The 27499-nt window shown below is 43.7% G+C and overlaps 1 protein-coding gene across 3 annotated transcripts in view; it reads left to right on the forward strand.

Annotated features, from left to right (window-relative positions):
* Galnt7 (polypeptide N-acetylgalactosaminyltransferase 7) overlaps positions 1-27499 on the forward strand; it is a 124544-nt gene that overhangs the window by 64982 nt on the left and 32063 nt on the right. For 2 of the 3 annotated variants that reach the window (XM_006253083.4, NM_022926.2), the window contains exon 2: positions 1368-1828. The exons of the other annotated variant lie outside the window; for it this stretch is intronic. In XM_006253083.4, coding sequence (XP_006253145.1) covers positions 1368-1828 — 461 coding nt within the window. The remainder of the gene's footprint in view (positions 1-1367; positions 1829-27499) is intronic. 3 annotated transcript variants of the gene reach the window in all.

The raw sequence follows: 27499 nt of genomic DNA on the forward strand, positions 1-27499 counted from the left end.
AGGCAGGAAGTGGTGCTTTTTACTGTGAGCCGACTGGATCTGTAGCTTTTTAGATACTGTAATATTACTCAAATAAACAGATTGTTTTTGAAAAAATGATTTTGAATTCCCTAAAGCTAATCCTTAGCCATCTGATTGCCATCTGAAATAACCTACAGCAATGCCCATCTCTATTGAATCGTAAGTAGTTAAGCAGCCTAAATATCAGTGCTGTGCCTAGAGCTCTCATGTAGTCCTCAAAAAGAAGCTTTGACCTTTAATTCTCAAGGTCATTCAATTAAAAATTTTTCTTAGTTCTCTTGACCTGTTAGGGGATGGTGTAATTGAAGTGTGAAGTGACCTGGCATGTGAGTTGGCCTACTTTGCAGTTCGAAGGGAGCCTTGTGTCCTCCTGCCCAGCTGGACTGGCTCTGTGCATCCCGTGCCCAATTACCAGCTTACATTCTCCCTTTAAGGTAGTAGCTCTCAGACTTAGGTGCATATTACAACCTGGGGTGCTTTCCAAACTCCACATGCCCAGACCAATTAAATCAGTGCCCAAGAGCAGGGCACTTTAGTATTCTTCAAGGTCCCCTGAGATGGTGCTAATGTTGAGAAACACCGCTTTGTGAAAAAGAATGGCAGGGACTTGGCAAAAGGTTACCACACTGTGCCTCAGAAGCAAAGGCACTGAGGACTTCTGACAGGAGCATCTGTGTAGGTGGAAGGGTCCAAACTGGAAAGAGCAGTCCTCACCGGATAGTCTTACAAGCAGTCTCTTGACTGTATTAGCAGGAATGCGGCAGAGTCAAGTACAGAGAGTAGTTTTAAAGGCCATGCTGGCTTGGTTACACAGTTATCTGAGTTTTGTTTGTTTGTATAGTTACTCAGCCAAACTCTCACTGAGTAGAAAACCCTGTATTGGGACCAAATGCATAACTCTACCTTGTTCCTCTGCCATTTGGGGCACAGAGCCAGCTGGCTGATGGGTGACATCCATCTGATATCACTGCTACCATATGGCCAAATTGCTAACAAAAGGTTTAATTTGTCATATGCCAACTAGCTGAAAAAAACATGGCAGTAGCCTAAGACCAATTAAATGTCTGTCTCGATCATTGAGAAGTCTTTTAGAGAGAGTTACGGTGATAAAGAGGCAAGCAAAAATGTGTGTGTTTGAGTAGCTTGATGGGTCATGCTTCCTCTCCCATCTCAAAGATGTCTTCCAGTGCAACATCCTGATTATTAGTGTTCTGCCTGCGGTTCACAGTTGAGAATGTTTTATTATTGCCTCGGCCTTTTCTTGAACGTGAACGTTTGTATCATGAACTCTGCTGTGGTTGCTGTGCCTTCATGTACTCATTGTATATCCCCTCCCTTTTATATAGGAAGACAGAGATGTCAATAACCCCTTGCCTAACCGAGGAGGCAATGGACTAGCTCCTGGGGATGACAGATTCAAACCTGTGGTACCCTGGCCTCATGTTGAAGGAGTAGAAGTGGACTTAGAGTCTATTAGAAGAAAAAACAAAGCCAAAAATGAACAGGAGCGCCATGCTGGAGGAGATTCCCAGAAAGACATAATGCAGAGACAGTACCTTACCTTTAAGCCGCAGACATTCACCTACCGTGATCCTGTGCTACGCCCAGGGGTCCTTGGGAACTTTGAACCCAAAGAACCCGAGCCTCACGGAGTGGTTGGTGGCCCTGGAGAGAACGCCAAGCCCTTGGTTCTGGGACCAGAATACAAACAAGCAGCTCAAGCCAGCATCAAGGAGTTTGGATTTAACATGGCGGCAAGTGACATGATCTCACTGGACCGCAGCGTCAATGACTTACGCCAAGAAGAGTAAGCACAAACCTCTTCTTTCTAAACTTGGGGCGACAACTGTTTTTATAGATATGTAGATGTAGGGAGGTTGTTAGGAGTGGAGGAAATATCTGTGCCTTTGTTTCAGTGAAATAAGAGGACCTTTGTTCAGCAACATGATCAGAAGGAGGAGGTCTCTATCTTGACATCATATTGAAGACACAGTGCATTAATTCCTGGGGTCTGATACATCAGTGCTAGGAAGAATGTGGTCCCCAGACTACAGGTCTATGAGTATTATTCCTAGTCCCCAAGACCTAAATGAGCTGAAAATGAAAATGAACTACACCACTGAATAATTTGTTTATCAACCGGCAGGCATTTAATAGCCGAATTTCCTTAGAGTGCGTTTCCATTCTGGAACAAGAAAGCTCCTCGTCTTGTGGGACAGTAGCAAATCCTGATGCTGCTAAGGACATTTCACGTCCTTAACTAGATTTATGTTTACCATCCTATCTGAAACAGAAATCTAAACAGTTGAGTATATGCAAAAGGGGTACTCAGAAAACTGCGACTTACCCTTTTAAATTCTTTTCCCGTGTTGTGATTTTTAAGTGATGGATTTTTCAGCTCTGAGCTTTTGATAGACAGCGATTATTGAGTGACTTCAATGCTTTCTCTTCCAGCTTATTCAATAATTGGCCCCACTACTGTGGGATCTAAGTAGCTTTCATGCATGTGAATACAGACTGAATTGACGATGTCTAGCAAACTCTTAGAAAGTATTCCTGATGTGCCTTAACTGCAATCTTCATTTTAAAAGGTTAACACAGCAGGTGCACACACCAGCAATCCGCCCACAAACACTCAGGTACAGACCAGCATCCTTTGACTGTGCGGTAAGAATCCCAATATGGTGCATTCCTTAGAGTTTGACATTCATACTCTTGCTGTTTAGGCTGAGAAGTGATGAATGAAATATGAAAAAAATATGTGGCAATTGGGGAATGGGAAGTGGCACCACAATAGTGAGACAGCCATTTTACACAGAGAAGGGTTAGCATCTCATGGTGCTATGAAGGAAAAATCTTAAACAATTTGTTCTTCCTGGAGACTTAGTTAACAACTCAAAATATAATATACTCCATTCACGTTTTAATTTCAGGTAAATAATTAGGAACTTTAGGATAAAGTGTTGTCAAACACTCATGGACATATCCTAAGATGTGTGCATGTGTGCTTATTTGAAATCCAAATTTAGCTGAGCCTCCCATCTGCCGTCTGGCAATGCTCCCAGTCAGGTATGAAGATGGCTGTTCCAGAGGTTGGACGAGCCATGGAAATGCACACTCCTCTGGGTGCTCCTGTATAGCATGCAGCATTCTGGGTGTTCTTATGCCATAGTTAGAGGAAGAGGGGTAGAGGGTTGGGGGACTGCCTACCATTTGTTGACTTTCTCCTGCATGCCAGGACTTCCTAATATTCTGGAATTGCTAGTATAGTTCTCATAACAGACCTGTGAGAGAGTTCTGTGTACACAAGGCCCGAGGCTCAGAATCATGGCTCCCTTGTATAAATCTAACAGAGTGGCAAAGGTAAGACTCACCAGTAGGCATCTGTATATGAAAGTATGAGCTGTGAGTTTTGAAAATATGTTGTTTACAGTGCAAATATGTTTAATTTCTAATATAAAAGCATGGTAAGGAAATCATATCAGGAACAGTTCATAGAAGAAAGGCCTCTGGATCTCACCACCAAAGACAAATCTGGTCAGTCTCTGAACTACTTTTTATATCGCCACCACAACCATCTCTGTCTGTCAATCGTGTCTCTCCTGAAGTCTTGCAAGTGCTTCCTAACCACTCCGTCTATTTCTGTTACTGCCTTTTACTCACAGAGCAACCGGTGCAGTTCTTTAGAGCTCCAAATAAGGCTATTCTCTGCCTGTCCAATGTACTTGAAATAAGCTTAAGCTTCTCACAGGCAGCAGCCCTTGCTCTGTGAGCCTGCCCGGTAACTCTCCTCTTGCTCCCACATTCCTCACCCACATGGCCTAGCTGTGTTAGCTGGCCCCTCTCAAGACTAGATGCTTCCTCCCACCTGCCTCCTACCTTTTGATGATGGCCTGTTCCTTCCCATCTTCTACATGCACTCGGTTGGCCCTCTCTACTCTTGGTGTCTAGTTGACAAAGCCAAGTTCTACTCTGTTCATTCTCCGAGGCCGCCTTGCCTATAGCACTCATCAAGTCTCAAAGTTAAATGCTGGCTAGTTTAGTTCATTAGCTCTTTCTCATCAGATGATAACGTGAGGTTGAGAACTGTGTGTTTTATTCACTAGGTGCTTCTAGGTCAACAGTACCAAGCTGAGAGGATGGATAGATGGATGGATGGACTCTGCCAGTGTTCTGCTCCTGGCTTCCTTATCAGACATGAGATCTTTGATCTGCTGCTTGCTGTCTCTAACCTTACCTTTACAGTACTGATCGGTCAGAGGTGGGGTTAGAAGTTAATGGCATAGTAAACCAAAGGTTTTTTCCTACAGTCCAGTGATTTAAGACCTTGGGTACCACTGACTCGTTTGTCTGCTGAGGAGCTTTGTCAGTACCTCACCCTCACATTCGAATGTTCTCAGTTACTGTTTATCCTCAGTATCCCCATCGATCTCTGAGAGACATTAATGCCACTACTACCTGTTCTAACCATCTTCCCTCTCTGCAGTCCCTACTTCTTGCCTTCCATGGCCATTGTTCCCCTATTCTATTCTCTTGCACAACTACAGCAGGTCCTAGAAATAAGATGTGGTTTCTTTTCATGTGTCATTCTTATTAAGTATTGTCATCAGCCCTCCAGTAAAATGCACTCACTCTGTCTTCACATTTGCTCCTGAACCTTTCCTGGATCTTTTTTAATTAATGATATTCCCTTCTTTGAAAACCTATTTTAAGAAACTTAATATAATTGCCATTTGAAGCATCAAGACTGGACTCCTTTTCACACTTAATGAAAGGAGAGGGAGGAGGATGGGTAGGGGAGAAAGAAGAAGAAGAGGAAGAAGAAGAGGAGGAAGAGGGGGAAGAAGAGAAGAAGAATGAGATCAGGGCTGGGGGAATAGTTCTGCAGGGACCAGAGTTCAGATCCCTAACACCAGTGTAAAGGCAAGCAGGTGTGGTAGCCTGCCTGGAATCTGAACAGGTAGAGGGCAGAGACAGAGCAAGCCAGACTAGAATTAGCAAGCTCTGAGTTTAGCAAGAGAGATGTTGCCTTAGCATACAATTGAAAAGCAATTGGAGAAGTCATTTAGTGGAAACTTCGAGCTTCCACATATACCTATGTTCATAGACAAGTGAGCACCACGCGTACACGTGCAAAAAAGAAAGTGATTGGTTTTATTCCTCTTTGACCACTTAAAATTCAGTGTCAAGTAACAAATCATTTAGTCGTCTTATTTATGTCAGAAGGTCAACAATCTTAAGAGCTTTCTCTAAATTAGAATTAAAAAAAAAGATCAATCCCCTGGCTTTATATATGATCTAGGGCACCTCTTAGTACTTTCAAGCATTTGTTGACAGCGTGTTAACAACAAACGTGTTGAACACACCACCTTCGTGCGCACCCCTCATGGAAAATGTGCTTCTTGGGCCCTTCAGAGACTCTGGGCGTGGCTGGCACTCTGCAGCTGTACCCTTGCCTGTGTTGTTCACATAAACCAGCCACCTGCAAAACACAGCAACCTGCTTGGGGTTGCCGGTCCAGCAGTGACATCTGACACTGTGGTTAACTCACGCATTCTTGTAGCTGTTCCAGAGTCATCTCTGATGAGTGTTCTGTACCCAAGCAGCCAGAGAGAGCTGCCCAGCCACCAGCATGACTCACAGACAAAATCTCGTTGAATTGCATTCACCGGCTGAGTAACTTGCTGGTTGTTGATAGCTTATTAAGAAGCTAACAGTATTTTGAGTCAACTGGAGCCTCCATCTTTTTTGGAAGACTTGTGCCAAGAATGACCCTTCTCGCCTTCATGTTTATTTTAAACAATAAAAGGCAGTTTATTCTAATTCAACGGGTCTTAAGTGATATACAACTGGTGGTATATCCAGTTATCCTGCCAGGGGAGCTAACCATGAGAAAATAGAATCTCTGTCTCCAAGAGGCTTACCGTCTGCCCCAAGGGAGAAAGGAAAGAATGTTGTAAGCTAAAAAGCTGTAGGAAACGTGTGAGCAAAGACAAGGTTCCCGAACAGTAAGTGCTCACACGGGGAGGGGGCAGTGCGTAAAACACCTAGAGAGAGGAACTGGGGAGAAAGGAAAGAATGTTCCTAGGAAAAGGGTACAGTACAAATGAGTGGGTAGGTTCGATTGAATCAGAAAGTATATGAAAAAGGAAACCAAAACAAAGCTGGTCCCATAGGTGGGGTGTTGGCAGTCTGTAATGCCATTCACAGAGTTTGTCCTGAGCTTGGTAGTCAAAAGGCAGATGGAGAGAGCTTTAGGACTGCTAGACCGTTGCCTAGAATGGACCCTGGGGGAGGAGGGGGACGCCCCCTGGCTAGGGAGTTAGTGATAGTAGAGTAGTGACTCCAGAAGAGGTTACAGAACCGAGAGACAGACAGACAGACAGACAGACAGACAGACAGACAGACAGACAGACAGAGAGACTGAACAAATAGAAGACTCACTAACTAGGTCCTGGCAAGTGAAAGAACGGAAGGAAGAATCAATGATAAATTCATGGCTTTCAAGCCCCATAACGTAAAGAAACTGTGCCAGGTACAGAGGCGACCGATTAGCTAGAGCAAGTCGTTCTCTCCAGGGCTTATTTGCCTAAACTCGTGTCCCCCTGCCTTTAGTGAGCCCATGTAGAACTAGTCAGCGAGAGGCACTGGCTCAGTGAAGAAGTGAACTCCGTCTGTGCTTATGATAAGTTCTCTTCCAATAAGGTGTGGGATTTTCCTTCCATCCCCGTGAGCTGCTGCTGCCGACACAGGAAAAGAATTTCTGTCCTTTTTCTGTTCAAGAAAACAGACACAGTCAAAGTATAGAATCCAAGCTGGTTTTGTTTCAAATAAATGAATTCAATATTTTGACTGGAGCAAATCCCTCTACTTCTAATATTTCACCTTCCTCCCACTTACACGCCTTTTGCATTTTGGTTTATGAAGCTGGCTTGCTTGCATTTATAAAGTGTAATAATAGACATAAAGCACTTTGAAAACTCTTAAGAAAGAGCTATGGGAGTGTTAATATGTCCCAAAGCTTATCGGTGGAGCATAGAAGTGCTTTAAAAATACTTACAAATAGACCCATTTGTACATTTGAATATACTTAAAATCCTTAAAATCACACCCATGCCTTATACTCAAAAACTCATTGTCTTACAAGATTTCAAAATAAATGCTGATTCTTTTAAATTTAATATTTAATTCTAATTTTATATTTAAGGCAAATTGTTACCATGAAATTTTTCTCATTCTCTATCCACATTAAAGGTTCTCCTTGATTTCCATTAGGTTTTCTAGAATAGAGTAATTAATTTGTGAAACGGTTAGTATTTTTTAAATGCTGTAGCTTTCTTTTTGAGTTTTAGAGGCAGGGCCTCATGTAGCCGGACCCCTGCGTCTACTTTGCACCTGGTCACTGGAGTGTGCTATCCTGTCCAGCTTTGTGATGTCCTTTTTTTCAATTGCTACTTAGCATAACTCAGCAGTTTAGATTGGAGCCACTCATAAGGAGTTGAAACATATTTGGGGCAGTCTATGACACGCATACATTCATGTGAAGGGAGCAGTACGGAAGTGCACACTTGAATACTTAGCTTCAGTTTCTATCATCAGACTACATGATGGTCTGTATGAACATCCCAGCTACACCAAGAACCATCTTCAACCCAGAGCCCTTTTATCCAATAAACTCCAAAATATGTCTTACTTGCAAAGTTCGGTGTTGCAATTGGTCTAACATGTAAGTCTCAAACACAGCAAGTTCATTTGAAAGTGGTTCAGGTAAGCTTTTGTGGCCAGTTCTCTTCTTCGAATTCAAAAGGAACTTTCTCACTAACTTGAAAATTTTCACTTCTGGAAATTCCTAGTATGTTTAGGGATTTTTAAAATAAGTTCTATTTCTTCTCTCTGCAGTAAACATGCCCATAAAAAGAGATGCATTCGAGGGGACACACATTCCCCTTGGGAGTTCCCCCAGCTGTGACAGTTTCTGTTTAAGATTCTGGGTAACAGCAGGAGGTGTGTTTAGGGAAGCTGAAGTTGTTAAAGAAATCAAAGGGTGACACATATCATAGCACCCTTATTTCTATACACTGAGGAGGTTACCACATTCACAGGCCGAGGCTACCGAGACTGGAAATTGTGCTGATGTGTTGTTCTGAACTGCCATCTCAGCAGAGCGCCCATAATCTTAAATCCCCTCACCCTCTCTTGGCACTCCTTCCCTGACACACTCGGGGGGGGGGGGGAATCCCTCCCTAAAGAGGGGGTAACTCTTCTGCTGCCCATTTAGTTTGCAGGGATTGTCTTGTCAGAGTTGCAGTTACAGGGGATTTAGCTCTGCTTCCTCACAGCTCAACCCCTCCTCCAGTCATCTGTCTTACAAATCATATACATACTTACATATACTGGGACTGGAGAGGTGGCTCAGCAGAAGACCACTCACCACCAGCAGGCGAAACACATACAGTTCAACATTTTTTAGATCTTTGAAAAAACATGTGAGGTGGCATTCGAAGGTATCTACAACTATCCCACTTTGGTGACACAATCTCAGGTAAAACACTGGCCTTTTTTTTCTCGTCAGACTAAGTTTCCTGATCTGGGGAGACAGAGGGTAGAGTGCTTGCACCCAGGTAAAAGCCGGATATGATGGTGCGTGTCTGTGACTCTAGAGCTGGGGTCCGAGGAAGACAGGCAGGTCCCAGGGCTTGTGGCCCAGTAAGGGAGCTACGGGTTCAATCAGAGAGCCTGTTTCAAAAACTAAAGTGAAGAGCAGCAGGCGAAGACATCTGAGGTTGACCTCTGTCCTCCACAGGTACACGAAGGTGCTTGCACATGATCACATGCAGCCTTGGAACAAAACAAAGCTCCCCTCCTGCCTGTCTGAAATACCAACCAGAATGCGGACGGCCGCTCTGTGGGCTTTCTCTTTCTAGAATGTCTCAGACTGGGAGGCTCTTATTCTCTGCAAAGGGATTAGCCTTCACTGTCTGCCCAAAGGTCACCTCCTCAGGAAAGAGAACCACTTGCAATAGTCCAGACACTCCAGCAGTGGCAACTGATGCAGTATGGAAGCTCAGGGTGTAGGGAATAGCAGGGTGTAGGCCTGTCCGTCCTCTGGGGCTCAAAATGGCTCCTCTGGGAACTCGGTGGCTGAGGCCGCGAGCAACAGCCAGGGCCATTAGACACAGCCTGCTTATCAGTGTACAATTCTTTACTGTGCGTTGTTCTTGTGTGTTTGGCGAGTAGGGAAGTGGCATTGAGTCATTGTGGAGGACCTAGGCATTCTGGGGTTTCCCCCTGAGCGTTAGCTACTGTTTGGTGGTGATCAGGGACAGGCCCCTCATTGTTGAACATAGCGTATCTGTGAAAACCTTAAGGAAATGGCCTTCCCTTTCAAACTGCCTTGTGGCCTCAAAAGCGACCGAGTTTGGCATGGTGTTAAGCTGCCTGGGGAAACTACAAGAGCATCAGGAAAAGCAGAAAGGGGGTTGGCAGACGAGCAATGCCATGCCTGGGTTGGGCTTTTAATTTCCTTAAATGCCCTATACTAGAACCCAATGCCCCGCTCCTAACGTCTGCCGAGAGTAGACGGCAAGCCCACCGGTCTTATGGCCGCAAAGGACAGGCTGTAAGAAGCAGAAACATCTGGGGATCTTTAGCTGGTCTTTCACTTCTCCTTTCCCTCAGAATTTGATCCCATCCTGGCAAAACAGGTTTTATGTGCTGCAGTCCTGTCCCTCCTGATTCCTGAAGTCCTAAGTTTGGAGTCATCTGATTTCTTCCCCTCTTTTTTTCCTTGTTTATGAAAACTTCCCAGGAAGATGTGCAATACCCTTTTATCACAAGTACTTGGTTATAAAGAATAGTCAAAGCCAAACCTCTGAGTGTAGGGTCATCTATGGCATGGGCACAAGTCTGAGGAAGGGGGGGTCTTTTCCACATTGGAAACTGGTCACTTTTGTGGAACTGGCTCTCTGTCACACATAGGAAAAGGGAAGCTCCTTACCTCCGCATTTATTCTAGACACACAGCTCGAATTCTGAAAAGCAGCGGCTCTCAGTGAGCAGGTGCTATCCGCGGCCCACACACTCAGGAGACACTCAGGGCAGTAGAGATGGGGCTCACTATTGCCGGCTGGGGAGGCTGTAAAACCCTGTGATAGTATCCTTACACCGTAAGGAGCTTTCACCTGTGTTTTTGCTGCTGCTGTATGCGTGTGGACGTTGGTGTTGGTACAGTTCGAGATCAGGTTGGAGAGAGGACAGTTTGTCCAAGTGGTTGAACGAAGTTAGAGACACTTAGGATACTTTCTCTGTCTCAAGGTTAAGTGTGAGGCTGGCATCCCGCAGGGAAGGCTGGCTGCTGGGTGGACCTGGAGGCAGCTTCAGCATCTTTTGTCTTCCGTAGGGATTGTGGAAGCACAGTAGTTACATTCAGTGTGTGCATCCCAAGTGCTCTTTGAATTAGTTTATTATCTCTGTTCACTGGGAGCTAAGTACATGGGATTGTTGTTTTGTCATTCCTACAATATATAAAGTAAACATCCTAAAAGGTTTAAAAAAAAAACTTAACCTGGAAGCCAAGCTAATTACCCAAGTTACAGCCATATAAATAACATACTCTAATTACACTCAGCGATGCCTTTTATATGTCATGGGGAAACGACACACAGCTATTTCCTCTTCACTGAATCCTGTGGGAGATCCCATCTTCAAAATATAACTAAGATGCAAAAAGAAAATCACAGTTTTTATTTAAATAACCCAGTAACATTTTAGAGTGAGCACTGTCATTTTAATCAAAGGGGGAAAAATATCTGCACTTTGTGCAGAATCAAAAGTCCCAGTGAGCAAATCAGAAACCAAGATAAAGGGCTCTGGAGAAAGATTTGGGACTCCAAACTCGGCTTTCGGAAGGCCCTGGAGATGTACAACTGCCACTGCAAAGGGACAGGTTGTGAGTCCCTACGGCATAGAGACTAGCAGCCTCGGACCTCGGAGAGCTCATCTTCCTGTGAGGCAAGCGCCCCCCAGAGCCTGCGCCTCAGAGCTGCAGGAGTGGCTCTGGGTTCGTTGTCATTGTTGTTCTTGTTTTTTCTGAATGAAAAGGAGCTTGGGGGCTGAGACAAGGCACAGGAAAGTCGCCGAAAGCTTGTGGTTGAAGGCTGTAAGGCACAATGATTAAGAGAAAAGCCTTCGAAAACTAAGTTGATTTTATTCCATTCCTCTATGGATTCATTACTAAAGATTAGAATAACCCAAGATTGCCTTTCATTGCAAATTTCTGAACATCAGAAAGTTTAATTATCTACTCAAGTTATTCCAGGGTAGCCAGACTACCCAGAATTCTATTTACAACTCACCATTTTTTAAATAGGGTCTGTCCTTGTTGCCCCATGTAGCTTTGAACTTTGTTTCCTCCGGCCTCAGCCTCTTTTAATTTGTTGATTAAGAGCTTGAACTTCTAATATAAAGATACTGGAGCCTTTGCAAAGAGGTAACCGGCCAGATGCCATGAAATCGTGTCTGTACACTAATGACATAGGGGTCGTGGATAAAGTTACTACACTTAGTGGCCAGCATTGGTATTCTTAGGGCAGAAATGGTGTTACATGGCATATTGAGACCATTCGCCATTGTCATAAGAATTAAAATTGAATTCACAGAGTCAGCCAGGGTTCAAGTGCAGGGATTCAAGCCTCAACCTTTTATTGGTTGGGTACTTTCTCAAAATAGTTAATATTTTGTTAATATTACCCATAGTTCCCGAAGTCTAGAGACAGTAGTAGGATAAATAGCAATATGATGTAGAATTTATATGATGCCAACTTTTTATGAGACATTATTTCAGTGACTTAATTCTAAACTTGTAATTCATGGGTTCAGGGTCTTCTATGGCTTATTCCGTGTTCACATCTTCCGCTAGTTTTCTAGTTTTCTACCGTATTTCTCTGTGTTCTGAAGCTGAGAACTAGCAAGCAAGCAGCTGCTGCTCAGCTGTAAAGGCTCAAGACTTCTCCACTGTCTTCTCCTAGTGTTGGCTTCCTCTTGTGTTCTCAAAGGTCTAGGGGCCAGGCAGTAGACAGCCCCTCGGCCACTGCCAGATATCACAGCTCTTTTTGGGAAGTAGCAGCAGCTACAGCCTTGATGAAGTGGACTAGGCAGCCTCCGTGCACATTAGCAATTCGTGGTTGTTTAAAGAACTTGCACTTGGTGCCCAGCTGCTCAGCACTAAGTCCAGCCTGGCAGAGGAAGCATCGATCTGGCTGCAAGAGAGACCAGGCTCGCCCTTCTTCAGTTCCCCAAAGTAGGCAAGGGAACAGGATGGATTAACTGAGGAGATCAACAGTCACGCAGTTTATTTTGACAAGCTCAACTCTGCTCCCGTTTTCAGGATATAACCCTGTTAGAAAATGTCTCCTATTAAACCTTATATCCTCCAGCTCCCAGGATGGAGAAAGACCCCTTTGCTCTGTAAGTGAAGAAGTAAATGATTACCTACCCTTTCTCCATGTCTAGCAGCCACCTCTGAATGGTGGACATGTCTTTTTACTGTGCATTTATACCTCCTGATTTTTTAGGGCATAAGAGCTAATTCTGTGTGGTGAGAGGTCACCGTTGCTTGTGTTTCCTTGTGTTTGAGCCTCATCCATCTTCCCTATGTGATGCCTGCCAGAGCTGAGGTTTGCAAAGTGCCCGGCAAACACTAAACAGCAAATACACCAGTTATTTATAGCAGTGACAGCGGCAAAAGACTGATTCCATCTCTGTGTGTCTTCTCCTCCCAAACAATTCAACATGACCTTCAATTCCCTCCATTCCTGGGGTTTTCTGTTTTCCTTATTTATCATTTTGTTGTTGTTGTTGTTGTTGTTGTTGCTGTTGTTGTTGTTGTTGCTTTGTTTGTTTTGTTTTGTTGTGGCTGTCCTGGAATCCACTCTGTAGACAAGGCTGACCTCAAGCTCAGAGATTCGCCTGCCCCTGCCTCTTGAGTGTGGGGCTTTAAGGCATGCACTGCCACCACCCAGCAAACTTTCTGTCTTCTTCCTCTGAGTCCACCTTTTTGCTTCCATCTCGCTTCTCAAACACTCCAGATAACACTGAGTAGCCCCGGTAGGCACTGTGCAGAGGATTCAGAGCCACGGAATGGCTTTCCGTGGGAATAGATTAGGCACCCATTGCTTATAGACTTCCACACGTCATAAATCCATTAAAGGTTAAGGCGGCCAGGAAATCTCCCCATGTTCTTTGCTCATTTTGAGAACCAAGGTTCTCCAAGAGACCACCAAAGTTTAGGTGGCTGCCCGGGGAGATTACAGATTTCACAGCATCAGCTGCCCCGCCCCACACACAGGGAAGGATGACGAAAGTCTGCTGGAGAGTAGTTTTAGGTGTGGTATGTGTGGCACATTCACAAAACATTTTCAGTGTAACCAAATACTCCCAGAGGTGAGGAGCATGGAGGAGCGGCGAAGAAGGGAAGTCAGTGACGATAGATGGTAAGGAGCTCGATGGGTAAAAGGACTTTGCACCGGGTCTGATGACCGGAGAATGATCCCTGGGACTCGCACAGTGGAGGGAAGAACCAACTCCCACAAGCCGTTCTCTGACCACACAGGCACATGCTCCACCACCTCCCGCCAACCACCCCCTTTCTAGGCTGAGGTAAGAAGTAAGTTTAGGCTTTTGTTTTTGTTTTGTTTTTGTTTTTTTACATAAAAGCAAAGGAAGTATGACATCAGCCCAATCTGACTCTTAAAAGTGGGCATAAAAAAATAAATCCCACTGACCAGGAGTAGTGGTGTACACTTTTAATCCCAGCACTCAAGAGGCAGAGGCAGGTGAATGTGTGAGTTCGAGGCCAGTGTGGTCTACAGATAGAGCTCCAGGAAGCCTAGGGCTACAGAGAGAAACACTTGTCTTGAAGAAAAAAACAATCCAGTGTTATATTTAAGGACTTCTGCTTAAGCCTCAATTGAAGTTCTCAAACTGTGAAGAGGACAGAAATATCCAAGAGAAGAGGACCAGAGCTAAAGAGCTGACTTAACCATCTTCCCATTCCTGTCACCAAAATCCAAGACTCTCAGCTATGGTATGGATCACATACAGGTCACGTAATTAAATATAGGAGTTGTGAAGAATTTGGCACTAACAACAACAAAAATAAGAGTTCTGAACATTCAACAACCAAAATATTAATTTAAAATCAGTTAATGGATAATGAGGCCAAAGTGTTTCTGGAGGGCGACAAACATTCTCCCATTTTCTGTTGCGCATCTTTGCTGCAGGCTTGGTCCTGGACACACATCATGTACACACTTGCAGTGCACGCTTGCAATGTAGAACCCACGGAGGCTGCCTGGAACAGCTCGGCTCTGGTCGGAGACTGTGATGGCCCATGACAATACATAGGAGACTGTGGTGGCCCATGACAATACATAGGAGACTGTGGTGGCCCATGACAATACATAGGAGACTGTGATGGCTCATGACAATACATAGGAGACTGTGATGGCCCATGACAATACATAGGAGACTGTGATGGCCCATGACAATACATAGGAGACTGTGATGGCCCATGACAATACATAGGAGACTGTGATGGCCCATGACAATACATAGGAGACTGTGATGGCCCATGACAATACATAGGAGACTGTGGTGGCCCATGACAATACATAGGAGACTGTGATGGCTCATGACAATACATAGGAGACTGTGATGGCCCATGACAATACATAGGAGACTGTGATGGCCCATGACAATACATAGGCTGCTTTCTACTTTCATTGAAGCACAACAGTTTAGCTGCAAAAGGCAAAGACAGTATGTTTCTATCGCCACTCCTCACGTGCAAGCATCAAGCTTTACTGAACCTTCGGATGGAGTTTGTCCAAATGTTCGTTTGTTTGTTTGTTTGTTTGTCTGTTTGTTTGTTTGTTTGTTTTAATTCTGTCTAGTGCTGAGAGAGTGCCTGTGTGGAGACCTGAGCTGAGTTCCCAAGAACAGGAAAGAGAAACTCACTGAGTTTGAGTTGCTCATGAATTTCATAAGAAAAAGAAATTCAATAGATTTCTGTTTGGGGAGTAGGATAGGATTTCCAACAGTCTCTGAACTGTCGCCAAGAGGCTTCGACCCTCCGGTACTTCATGTTTCAGTTGAACAGCGTCCTCAGCTTTGGTGGCTATAAAACCATCAGAATAGGTGTGGAGCCATGCGCCTCTCACCCCGACATAGTGACACCCTGTGCTGAACAGCAGAACCAAACAGGCTCTTCCAGAACAGCAGCCTTTGCAGCAGAGCGCGGTCTTGGCAGGTGTGAGCTGGAGAGCAGGGTGCTGGGGCCCTCGCACTGGAGACTCCTGGGAAGAGCGGAAGGGTCCACTTTCAGAGATCATTGATATCCTCTTCTAGCAAATGTGAGTCCTAAAGTCACTGTAGAGTCACTGTGAGGAACAAATGTAACACACAGCTTACGAGATGGCTCCCACAGCAGGTAACAGATGTCCCACTGGTTAGAGCTGGAGGGGTAGGGGCCATCTCTTCCCGCTGTGTTGCAGAGCAGGGGTTTCTGCTTGTGGTGAGCTACCCTCCTCCTCACGTTACCCTCATCTTCAGCCTTCCTCCTCTGTCCTCCAGGAGGAGGAGTGGTTAAGACTGAGCTTCACTTCACACCCACAGAGGATAAGGAAGCACTTGCTTTTCTGCATTCCAGAGATCAACCTCCTGTTTGTGTCAAAGGGAGTGAAGAAAAATTCGTCATGGGTGTAGAGTTCAGTATTTCAGTAACACTAAATGAACACTTCAGAGAAAGAACACCTCTGTCATTTATGAAAATCTAACTCTATATATAATCTAGTCCTATAATTCTCTTGACTATGACTTTGTAACCTAGCATCTCATCAAGCGAGCACGTTGTCCTTGCAAGGGTGTGTTGTCATAAGACAGGCTAATTTCTCTGTCTGCCTCTTGGTTACTGCTGTTGCTAAGTGGCAAGGCTGCCCTCCCCATCTCTCGCTTGGCGGCTTTGGTTTCCCCAGCATTTTTATATGTTACGTTCTTAAATATTTTACCAAGCATGTTTGACTCATCCTGACTTCTTTTAGGTGAGTCTATTGATTTAAGTTCTGTTCTCTGGCACAGTATTGCTTTTTCCGGAGCGTACATTTAATTGAAAAGGTGTAATTCCATCTCTGTCTTTTACATCCTGCATGCAGAAGCATTTGTCTGTGCAGTTGGAAATCTATCAACCCAGCACATTTCCCCTTACAATGAGCAGCAAATTGCATAGCTGACCCCCGACTCCAGTTCCTCCCTCAGTGTAATACTAGGAGTTGAACCCATTGCCCCACCTCCCAATGCATGGTTTTACTAAGTTGCCCAAAACTGGCCTTCATCTCACTCTGTAGCCAAGTCTCAGACATACTGTCCTCCTGCCTCGGCCTCCCAAATACCTGGGATTGCAGGCCTGTGCCACCCAGTTTGGTTTTATAGCTGACTATACCCCTGCATTTTGGTATATAGTCCATGATCACACATCCGCTCTGTAGTGACTGAATGCTGTCCTCCAATCCTGAACTGCTGTTCCAAGGGGAAACTACAGGGCTGGGCTGGGCTGTGCAAGCCCCTGGTCACATTTGGGAGTATTTAATTTTATTTTATGTATGTAGCTGCTTTAAAACATCACCACCCCCCACCCTTCTCTCTTTGCTTCCTTGTATACTATTGAGTATTTGACAGAAACCGTGGCTATGGGGCCATAACTCATGCCTACCCAAAGCTTATGGAACAAGATTTTCTCCATAAGACACAGCATGGCGACTTTGTGCTCAGAAATGCTAGATAGCATTTTGGTGTTACACTCGGAGTCATTTTAAACAACAGAATCCTCAACAAAGAAGTATGAAAGGGAAGCCGTGTGACAGTAAATAGTCTCCAGCGAAGATAGGTTTTCTGTAGAAAAGCAGAAACAAGGGCATCATCTGGTCAGGCAGCTCTAGCCTCCATCGTCTGTGTGGACCAAGACTGGTATTAAAAACCCACTATGGGGTATTTTTATATTTTTAATATTTTAAATACTTGTTAATGTACTCCAAAATAAAATCTGATAATGGCTTATAGAAATGTCAAGAACAAAAAAAGCATAGAATACTAAATGTTTCCATACAAGGAACAGAAATAGATTGGCCTATTTTATTATTATTTTTATTTTTATTTGTAGTAGTAGTAGTAGTAGTAGTAGTAATAGTAGTAGTAGTATGCCTGTATTTCATCATTTTTTTGCCTCCATCCCACCCACCCTTCCTCATTATCCCCCACCTCCTTTTACAGATGTCTTACTGCTAACATGAGCTTAGGCAGGAAGCTGGAGGCCTGCCCAGCTGTGCTCCCCCGAGGCTCCTGCCATCAGGGCCTAAGTGATGGAATGCAGCAGATTTCTGCACTGTTTGGAATACTTATTAGATTTTGTGTGCAGTGGTCTCTGTTGATTAGCCTACCTACTCAGAGTTCCAGGGAACTGAGGACTGTGTAAATGCAGTGGTCCTCACAGGTACCGAGCACAGCAACTTTTCTCAGCTGGCGACTGCTCTGTTGAGTCTGTTAAATTGTTAACTGGCCTTGATCTTTATCTGGCTTCCTAGTAGGTTTAGATTGTACCTCCCCTCCTGCTCGGGAGAAATGAGAGATTTCCATAGAGCACATAAATAAAAGAATATTGTACCTGTTTGTCACTTCAGTCTTGGTCTCAAAGAAATGTCCCACAAAGTCCAGCTGGCCCTGAAGTCTGGTTCTAGGGATGCAGGCAAAGATTTGAAAATCTTATGACTTGTGTCATGTGGGTAACTTCTGGGGTAAGAACAATTAGTTCTTAGTACAGGGCAAGTCTCTCTCTCTCTCTCTCTCTCTCTCTCTCTCTCTCTCTCTCTCTCTCTCTCTCTCTCTCTCTGTGTGTGTGTGTGTGTGTGTGGTGTTTGTTTTAACCTATGACAATAAGCCTTACCTGTGCTCCTAAAAGAAAATTTCAACAAATAAACATCAGCTTCTGAAAGTGGTGCGTTATTATGTCCAAAAGATTTGACCAGATTGAAAAGACAAAAAGCGACATTGTGTGTTATAGTGCTTAGGGAAGTTATAACTTAGAACTGGTGTTTAACACTGATTGATGTCTTCAGTACTAAGGAAGCCTCTAAATTAATCTTCTTTCATGAAGGTTTTAGTGTAAATTAAGAGCACAGAGAGCAACACTGTGGCACTCTCCCCAGTGGTCCTCAGCACTTGCCACAAGCAAGCAGGCATTTGATGGCTTGAATATGAGAAATGTTCAGGCAGCAGGGCACTGAGAAGTCAGTTAAATGAGTTTTCATGAATGCAGTCCCTTTAGTGACCACAACATGGTGTCTGCTTGCAGCCATTTAAAGAAACTCCAAACTTCCTTACCTGTGACATATACATCCGAATTGCTTCAAAATATCTAGGATTTCTGAGGCATGTGCACAAGGTATAGTTTTTCTACTGCAGTAAGTACTTTATTTCTAAATTGGCAATAATTAATACGATTTCTTGATAATATTTGGAACACTATGCAGAACACAGGTAAGGGCTGGCTTTCCAGTTTGGGTTTAGAGATCAGCAAAAGCTGCGACTGGCCCTAGGGAAGCGTCTCTTCCAGTAGAGGTCTTCTGTCTGTCTTTGCTGCCCCTCTGTACAGGAGCACGTGTGTCTTTTCTTTAGCTATCCTGATCCCTGGGGAAACAGCTTCTGGGTGGTTCTGTTCTGTGTGCTGGATCTGTCGCATTCACACAGCTGTCAGCAAGAGCTGTAAATTAGGAGGACTTAGATAGACAGACAGTTTGGATAATTAAAGGAAAAAAACAGGCAGAAATGAAGGGTGAAGGTACCCTATGCAGATTTTGCAGATCTTTGAGAATAGATATAAATGAGCGAAACTTTTAACATGCCCTTGCTTAGAAATGATATATGTCCAGCATAGCTCCTACAGAGTTGATAGAACAGTCTGGTCTGGTGATGTTTATACACTGACACTCATTCTGGGGAAAGTCTTAGTCTGATATACACATTTGTGAGGGTTTAGGGGGTCACTGAATAGACTTCCTAGGGAGTTCCTGAGTATGAAGCTGCCAAACTGAGGTTCTCTTTACTTGTAGCTGTTCTTATTAGTGATGACATTTTTTTTAAACTTTGAAAAATAGAAATTTTCAAATATTTAATAGATAATTATTTTTTAAACCTACTGTAGCCCTACAACCCCAGTAGTTGTGTGTTTGTTTGTGGGCTTTGAAGACAGGGTTTTGTGTAACCAAGACTGGCCTCCAACTCCCTTCATAGTGGAGGATGATCTTGAACTCTCTAATTCTCCCGTCTCTACCTTCTAAGGGCTGGGATTATAGGCATACACTACCACATCAACTTCAAGGTACTTAAAAAAATGAAGTTAAGGCTCTGGAGAGATGGCTCAGGATAAGAGCACTGACTGCTCTTCCAGAGATCCTGAGTTCAATTCCCAGCAACCACATGGTGGCTCACAACCATCTGTAATGGCATCCGATGCCCTCTTCTGCTGTGTCTGAAGAGAGTGACAGTGTACTCACATACAAAAAGTAAACAAATCTTAAAAAAAAACAAAACAGTGAAGTTAGGTGGCAACGATTAATTGATAAATAAATTCCAGGACACATTTTATGTGTCTTTAAATATTTGTTTTGGTTGGTTTCCTGAAGCACTATTTTCTTATCTGTGTGCTAGTCATTCCAACTCCTGGATGGCCACAATTCATTTTTCTGGTCCTTTATTTTGGGACATTCGGAACCATTCCTAGCTCCCCACTGTTGCAGAAATGCTGTGATGACTCGGTCTTTGTGTTCATTGCTAGTCATCTCAGTAGAACAGATCTCTGAGTGTCCAGGCCAGAGAACTGGCCTTTCCTCCATAGTAGTTTTCAATTCTGGAGTCTTTCCCTCTCCCTCTCCCTCTCCTTCTCCCCCTCCCCTCCATCCCCTCCCTCCTGCTGTCCACATCCAGTTTGCACGTGGCAATGATGTCATACAGAATGGAATTGTCTTGCCTTTTCTCTTATTCCTTCCTGTTTGACAACAACCTCCTTCACACATTGGCTGATCAACTCAAAATTCTTGGAGGACTTTGAGAAGAAGGTGAAAGTTCATGGCCCATTTTCCCAAGTGGCAGAGGCCTTCTTGAGATGTTGAAATGTGTTAAGTTCTTGGGTTCCTCGTGAGGTTTTTCAAGGAACATGAACTAGAATGTTTTCCAAAATCTTGGGTTTGAGCCTTCCTGGCATCTGCCTTCTTCGGGATGAAAATTTACATACATATGCTCCCGGTTCATAGAACCTGAGTCCACCATGCATGAAATGCACTGCCTGATACCTAGCAGCAGCTCAGTCTTCTTTTCTTTTTTTTTTTTCTTTTCTTTTTTTTTTTCGGAGCTGGGGACCGAACCCAGGGCCTTGTGCTTGCTAGGCAAGCGCTGCAGCAGCTCAGTCTTAATGAGTTTCAGAGGGCATTCTGTAAAAGTACTGCACCATTGCACCAGAAAAGAAGATGGGAAGTAGAGATGTACTGTAGTAGAGTGTTACCTGCCGCACAACAACCCCGGTCAGTCCCTAGCACCACCCTCCTGACCCATGGAGGCAGTTGGAGCAGGAGTTCGAGGCCAGCCTTATCTCAGGGTGAATTGGGGGCATTGGGGGCGGGGGCAGTAAAGATTCTCTTATGCCAGAAAAGAAGTAGACTCACAATTTCTTGAAATAGGATTATTAGTCTCCTCTTCTTTACTAACTATTCCCTGTATGTCCGTTACACTACATGTTAAATGAACTACCTGGACCCTAATGCTTCCAATGACCGAAATCACTGAGCATGGTTGACATAGTCACATCAGCTGCCAAAGCCAACTGGCCAGGGAGGTAATAAATGCTAGCTGTATTATGTGCTCTTCTCAACCTCTCTCAACTTTACAGTAGAGTCTGGGTGCTGTGCCTCCTTCGTTTGCAGTAGAGTATGAGTCGTGATGTAAGACTCCACAGCAAGGCACTGCAGAGTCTTCGATATCTAACGATTCTGTCTGGAAAGTATCCAGTAACACCAACCCGATGTTACCACGCTACCCTGCGAGTGCCTACCTCTTCTTCAGTCATTAACAGAGTTGAAATGTGCTTTTGGAAATGCCAGCCCTCCATATGGTGGAGGCGAGTTCCTTATTGTAATTAGAGCACCATGAAGGCGTATCGCCACTCACCGAGTGAAGAAATGTGGAGCGGAAGATGACTCAATAAACATCTGAGGGAATGTTTGCAAAGTGTGATCTTCAAATCTGTGCTGAACTTCAGCTCTCAACCTGTTCTCTGCACAACTGTTTGTAATGGCTTGCGCTTGGCACATTGCCACTGTTGCCACTGAAGGCTTCATCTAAGCAGAGCCCAGTGAAACTCATTACCGTATGCATCTAGCATAAGACCCGGTGTTTAATAAAATAAAAAAATAAAATAAAATAAATAACTCCCATCTGGACCTCAAGCCAAGAATAGTTTACTTCAGCTGAACAATGGGTTTCTTAAACATAGATTTGATGAGGTTCTACTGCTAGAAAAATTCTGCATGGCAGACTCATAAGACGTATCTAGAAAGTAAGGGTGTACCCGTCAGCAGAATGCAGGCGGGCTCTGTCGTCGGTGTGTTCTTCGTGAGCAGTGCGTCAGACCCTTCACACTCTGCGAAGCACCTTATACATTGCACTCTTGCTTCTCTCTCTACCCTCTTTCCTTCTCCATTCCTTCTGTTTTTAACTTCCGGGATGTCCATTCTCTGTCTTTGTGAGGTGCCTGAAATCCCTCACAGAATGAGCAAAGCCTACATTAATTAACTAGCTTGGAGACGCCAACCCACACATCTGGGCACGGTCTACAGGGTGTCGATCCTTCACTCTCTTAGTGGTTGCTGTTTTAGCTCAAGTATATTGGTGTTTGATAAGCTGGCATTTCTATAAAATTAGAATATCATATGCAAGCTCATATGTGAAACGAGAGTCCAATATAGCTATAAACATATGGCTTGCACTGTGAAGTGTTCTTTTTTCTTTTCTTTTCTTTCCCAGGGAGTTTTGAAGAAATATACAAGAACATATGTCCTGGCCTAGGACTCACTGCCAGATTTTTTTTTTTTTGACTGTGGTTTGAGATTTCAGATCATTAACTGGACACATCTGTCTGAGTATGTTTTTCTTTAAAAAAAAAAAAAAGAGAGAAACTCTGAAGGAAGCTATCCCAAAAAAACACAGTTTAGCATTCCTAAGGGTTTTTTTAAACATATTTAATGTCCTCGACCGTTCAAAGCAGGCAGAAATCCTCCAGGCTGTGTGGCCGTCATTTTTGTTAGTAGCTAAGCATTCCTTCTGTCTGGGTGAAAATGCATAAGTTATTTTCCTATTTGCTTTATAAGCATGTACTTGTAAGTGATGGTGAGGAAACTTATGGCCTAAGGGAAAGAACTTTAAAGCTAGAACTGAAGGATTCACTCTTAAAACCACTTCCATTGTTAACTTTGACTGGGCAAGTCATACAACCTAAAGTCCTCAGTTCCTATACGTAGAAAATGAATGATTTTTTTAAAAAAAAATCTTGTCTTGCAAGAGACTTGGATGAGATGATATGTGTGGGAGAGCTTTGGAAAGAGTGAGTGAGGGCTATGAGAAATACACTTCCTGTCTGGGAAGGAATGAACAGTGTACTTGATAACAGAACCACCGGTTTTCTGACCCAATCGTCCAGAGTTCTAAGAGCCTTTCAGGGATGCTGAACACGTGCTTAGAAATGATGCTCTAACATTTCTCATGGGCACTCAAGTCTCTGCTCTGTGTCCAGTACAGTGCTGTCCACCCAGCTGCCCATACTTTGTCCTCTGACTCTGGCCTGAGTGTCTGTGATGCCACCTGTCTTCATAGCAGAGAGGCATAAGGTCACCATGTTTATCATCAATCCGCTGTACAAGTCTCTCTCTCTCTCTCCTGTGTCTTCTTGCACAATCCTCAAGAATCCCATAGCTTCCACTTCCTGTTTGGCTTGCTGGACACTGTTACAGAGCAGGAGTACCAGCTGAGGTGCAGCTGTTCTCCTCATGATTAGTGGCCTCTGTCCCAGGCTGCCACAGGGAACACCAGCTGAGTTGTCTGAAGATGACATCACATCTAACTGCTCTGTCCATTTAGGAACTGTGAATTCTAGCCATAGCATGAGTGTGTTAAGGATCATTGGCAGAGGATGCTGAACGGAGATCTGAGGGGAAGGAAGGGTGACGTCATGGCTAATGATGTAGCTGTATCTCACTATGGGGTGACAGGATATTGACTGTCACAGAAGAATGGAAAGGAATACATTCCGAGTTTGCCTATTTTTCATTGTATTTATTATCGGGGTGTCTGGAAATGAAAAGGGAAAGGTGTGCAAGTGGCACTTTATATGTAGAACAGAGCAGTTAGTAAGTTGGCTCCCTCCTTCCACCTTTATGTTGCTTCTGGGGACTCCCTTGTACCAGCTGCACCATGGCGCTGGCCCACATGCCAATCAGCAGTGGCCACAGCGTCCTAGTCAGGTGACTAGGTTGTATACAGTGCCCAAGTCTGTGTCATTTGTTGCTTCTTCTGTAGCTCTTAGGATTCAGCATGGAAAGGTTTTAGGAACTGCTGCGCTGAGGCAGCCCCCTTCTCCGTTAACCCACTGATTGCTTGGTTATAACTAACCTTCAGACGGGGATCGGGCCTCAGTGCGAGACTCTGCTATCAGGAATTAATGCTGGAACCCAGCTGGAACCAGAGCACTTGTCTGACACCGTGTGCACGTGGCAGACAACTGTCATTTATTGAGACTGAGCTGATCTGAGGTGACCAAGCCAAATCTACACACTGGCCTTACCTTCATATTTGCTCTGGGTTCCAACTGTGGTACCACATAGTAACTCAAGCAAGAGTTACTGTGAGCTGCTGGACTTGCTCCATTACTTGGTTTTGATATGACAGGTGATATACTTGAATATTTTTTTCCAGGCACAGCCATTAATTCTATGTCCGTCGACTTTATTTTCAACCTCCCCAAAGAATATAAGATTTATTATTCTCCCTTCCAATAATATTTGACTCGTTAACAAAGAAAAATACATGGTGTTTTATGACATCAGGCAGTGCTGAAAAAAAGTAGACCTGTAAACATTTTTTAAATCAAATCAACAAATATGTGTTGAGAATTGACATAATCATGAAATTCTATTTGGGCAGAACTGAGCTTAGCTTTTCTGGTATTTTCATTTTGCAGATAATAGGCTGAGTGAGTTCTATTACCAAAGACTGAATTTTGACCTTCAGGGGAGGACTGACTAATAAGAACATTAGAGAAAAGTAATTAGTGTCTGACAGCGAAGGAAAAGGGCACAAGCTCTTTGCGGATGCAAGTTGAAGAAAATGGTTAGGATACAAACAAACTGTAAATCGACTCCATTGTGCATGGTCAAAGAAAGACCGTAGTATTAAGAAAGGGCCGGGGGAGGCTAGAATATGTACCCCGCCCTCTGTCCTGTAGAGAGCGAGCCTGGGTCATCTAGGAAGTCTGGTCAGAAGCCCTTGCTGTACCCAAGGAAGGGGGTGTGGACCCTTCAGAACTGTGACACCGACCACAATTTTCTTTTTGTTTCTTTTTTTTTCCAAAATTACTATTTTTTTAATTTACTGTACATCCTGATTGCATCTTCCCCTCCTTCCTATCCCCCAAGTCTCCTCCCTCTCCTTTCCCCTCCCTCCACCTTTGTTTCCCCCCTTCCTCCTCAGGAGAGGCCTCCTGTGGATATCAAACCACCTTGGCATATTAAGTTGCATCTTCTAGATGGCCTAGATGCATCTTCTCCTTTTGTGGCTAGGCAAGGCAGCCCAGTTAGAGGAAAGGGATGCAAAGGCAAGCAACAGAGTCAGAGACAGCCCCTGCCTGCCCCAGCTGTTAGGAGTCCTGCATGAAGACCCAGCTGCACAACTGTTACATATGTACTGAGGGCGCAGGTCTGTCCCATGCATGCTCTCGGTTGATATTTCTAATTTAGGTAACATATATTGCTTCCTAATGCTAACATTCATCTATGCAAAGTGTTTTTAAAACCTACCAAGTGAGATACCACCTGGAGAGGCCATCTTTAGCCCATCTTTCTCTAACTTCATCAATGACTAGAGAGAAACTCTCCAAGAGGAGACAGATACATGGCTTGCTTTACTGATCGACTAGTTAAACTCTTGAACACATGTATAGAACAAGCTTAGATTTAGTGAAAATATTAAGGTTAACACGCTAGATGTGGTAGTTACTTAAAAAACAAATCTTGGCAACTAGCTAAGCTAAAACAAGTAGGTGAAAGGTACCTGTTGGACTGTCTGATGGAAACCAAGATCACACAGGACATATGACAGTCACTGGAGATTCAGAACCAGGAGGGAAAAATGAACAAACAAAGCCACATGTCTGTTAAACACTCATCTCCACTTGACTTTTTCTCTCTTACGTTCTCTATGAAAAGCTTTTTCTCTGTCAAACCCTTGCCTCGCCATGCAACTATAACTAGAAACTAACTGCAGTCACACAAGCTCAGAATCCAAAGGAACTTCATTGTCCCGGCTGGGACAAGTGTTCCCTGCTAGTCCATTCTGCTGGCCCAGAGACGATGATCTACTCAGGAACTGCCTTTAAGGAGACAGACAGTATTGTGTGGCTGCTTTAAGCAGACATTCTAAACGCATCCCACCCAGCACCCTGTTCCCTCCAAATGTAGATTCTGCTTGAAGTACAAATGCAATGAATAAATAAACTGTTGGGCATAGTATATGGTTTTAAAATATCAGGACAAATAGTCTATTTCTTTTGTTTCCTCATTATCAAGAACAATCTGCATATTTAAATTTTATAGTTGACTTCTTAAAAATGTATTAGATTTTCTAAGACTTTACAAGTGTCTTTTTATTTTTTTAATTTGTATTGGATGCTCTCTCTCTCTCTCTCTCTGTGTGTGTGTGTGTGTGTGTGTGTGTGTGTGTGTGTGTGCACACACCTGTGTTCAGAGGACAGCCTGCTGAAGTTGATTTTCTTCATCTAGTAGATGGGTCCTGGGGATCAAGGTTATCACCAAGGGCCTCTACCCCCTCAGACTCCCTACCCTGATTTCAAAGCTCCCCACAGAACCAAATATTGAGGAATTGACCAGATGAATTTAAGTGGAAGTCTCATTACTCACCCAAAGACACCGAAGAAAAGGGAAGGGATTTGAGGAACAATGTTTTCCAAAAAGAAGAGAGCAAGTTTGATTCTAAAGACTTGACACTGATATGAGGAAGGTCCCAGTGACTTAGACATAAAGGCTCACCTTCATTAAAGGTCATCACGGGGCTAAGAAAAGAAGCCAAGTCATGCCTTTGAAAGAAGGCACACCCAGTAGAGCAGCAGAGTGTCAGGCCCAGTCATGTCAGTTTAGCAGGGTATTTTGTAAAGTCTTCAGTCCTCCATGGACGATGAACGGAAACGTAGTTTGAGTGGTAGTGCTTCTATGTGACATAGAGAAGGAACTTTTCATCCTCTCTGATAGTGTGTAGCTTAAAGCACAATACCTGATCTTGTGTTTAGCCCCAGGAGCAGTAGATGGAGCAATGGTAAGAATACTGAGGCAGGTTTCCTCATAGAAAGCTAGGATCATGCTCACACACAGCAAATGAAAAACAACGCTAAGGGCAATGAGTATACACAAGGATGAGAAACTTACCCCCGCAACCAGAGCCTGCTAGAGTCGGCATCTAAGTCAATGTACAAAATGCAATCTAGTGCAAACGCAATGGGAAACACTGTACATGATAGTAATTTAGGGAGGAAAGTTCTAGGGACTTGGGAGCTAGGGTATGATAAAATTACAAAAAAAAAAAACAAATGATTTGGCTAATGTAGCTTTGGTTGAACTTAGGAAAAAAAAATAATATCCAGTTTGGAGTATTATCTAATCTTTTCCAGGAGCCATACTGATAAAATGAATATCCAGAGAGGAATTGACATTTTAGTGTTAAATTCTGTATTTTTATCCTTTCACCAAAGTGCATAGAAACCATACACTTGGATAAAGGCCTCTTCCTCCAGTGTGTTGAGTTTGAGGCACTGTCTCCTTTCATTGAAAATAGATATTTTAGAATGCTAAGTTAAACTTTATGTCTACAGTACTAATGTGCTCAGGAATTGGATATAAGCTCCATTTCGGGTAGATTTAAGCATTTCTCTCTCCCTTTAATTATTTAAATAAATGGTATTTTTAGATGAGGAAAGAAAAGCTCCATATTTATTTTTAAATGGAAGAAGGTAGTTAATAAAAAAAAAGTCAGTGTTTTTCAAATTATGGGTTTGGTTCCTGTGCCTAAAATTCTTCGCTGTTAGATTTAGACTTCCTGCA

This window comes from Rattus norvegicus, chromosome 16 (genome assembly GCF_036323735.1).
Source record: "Rattus norvegicus strain BN/NHsdMcwi chromosome 16, GRCr8, whole genome shotgun sequence".
In the NCBI taxonomy this organism is placed as follows: Eukaryota; Metazoa; Chordata; class Mammalia; order Rodentia; family Muridae; genus Rattus; species Rattus norvegicus.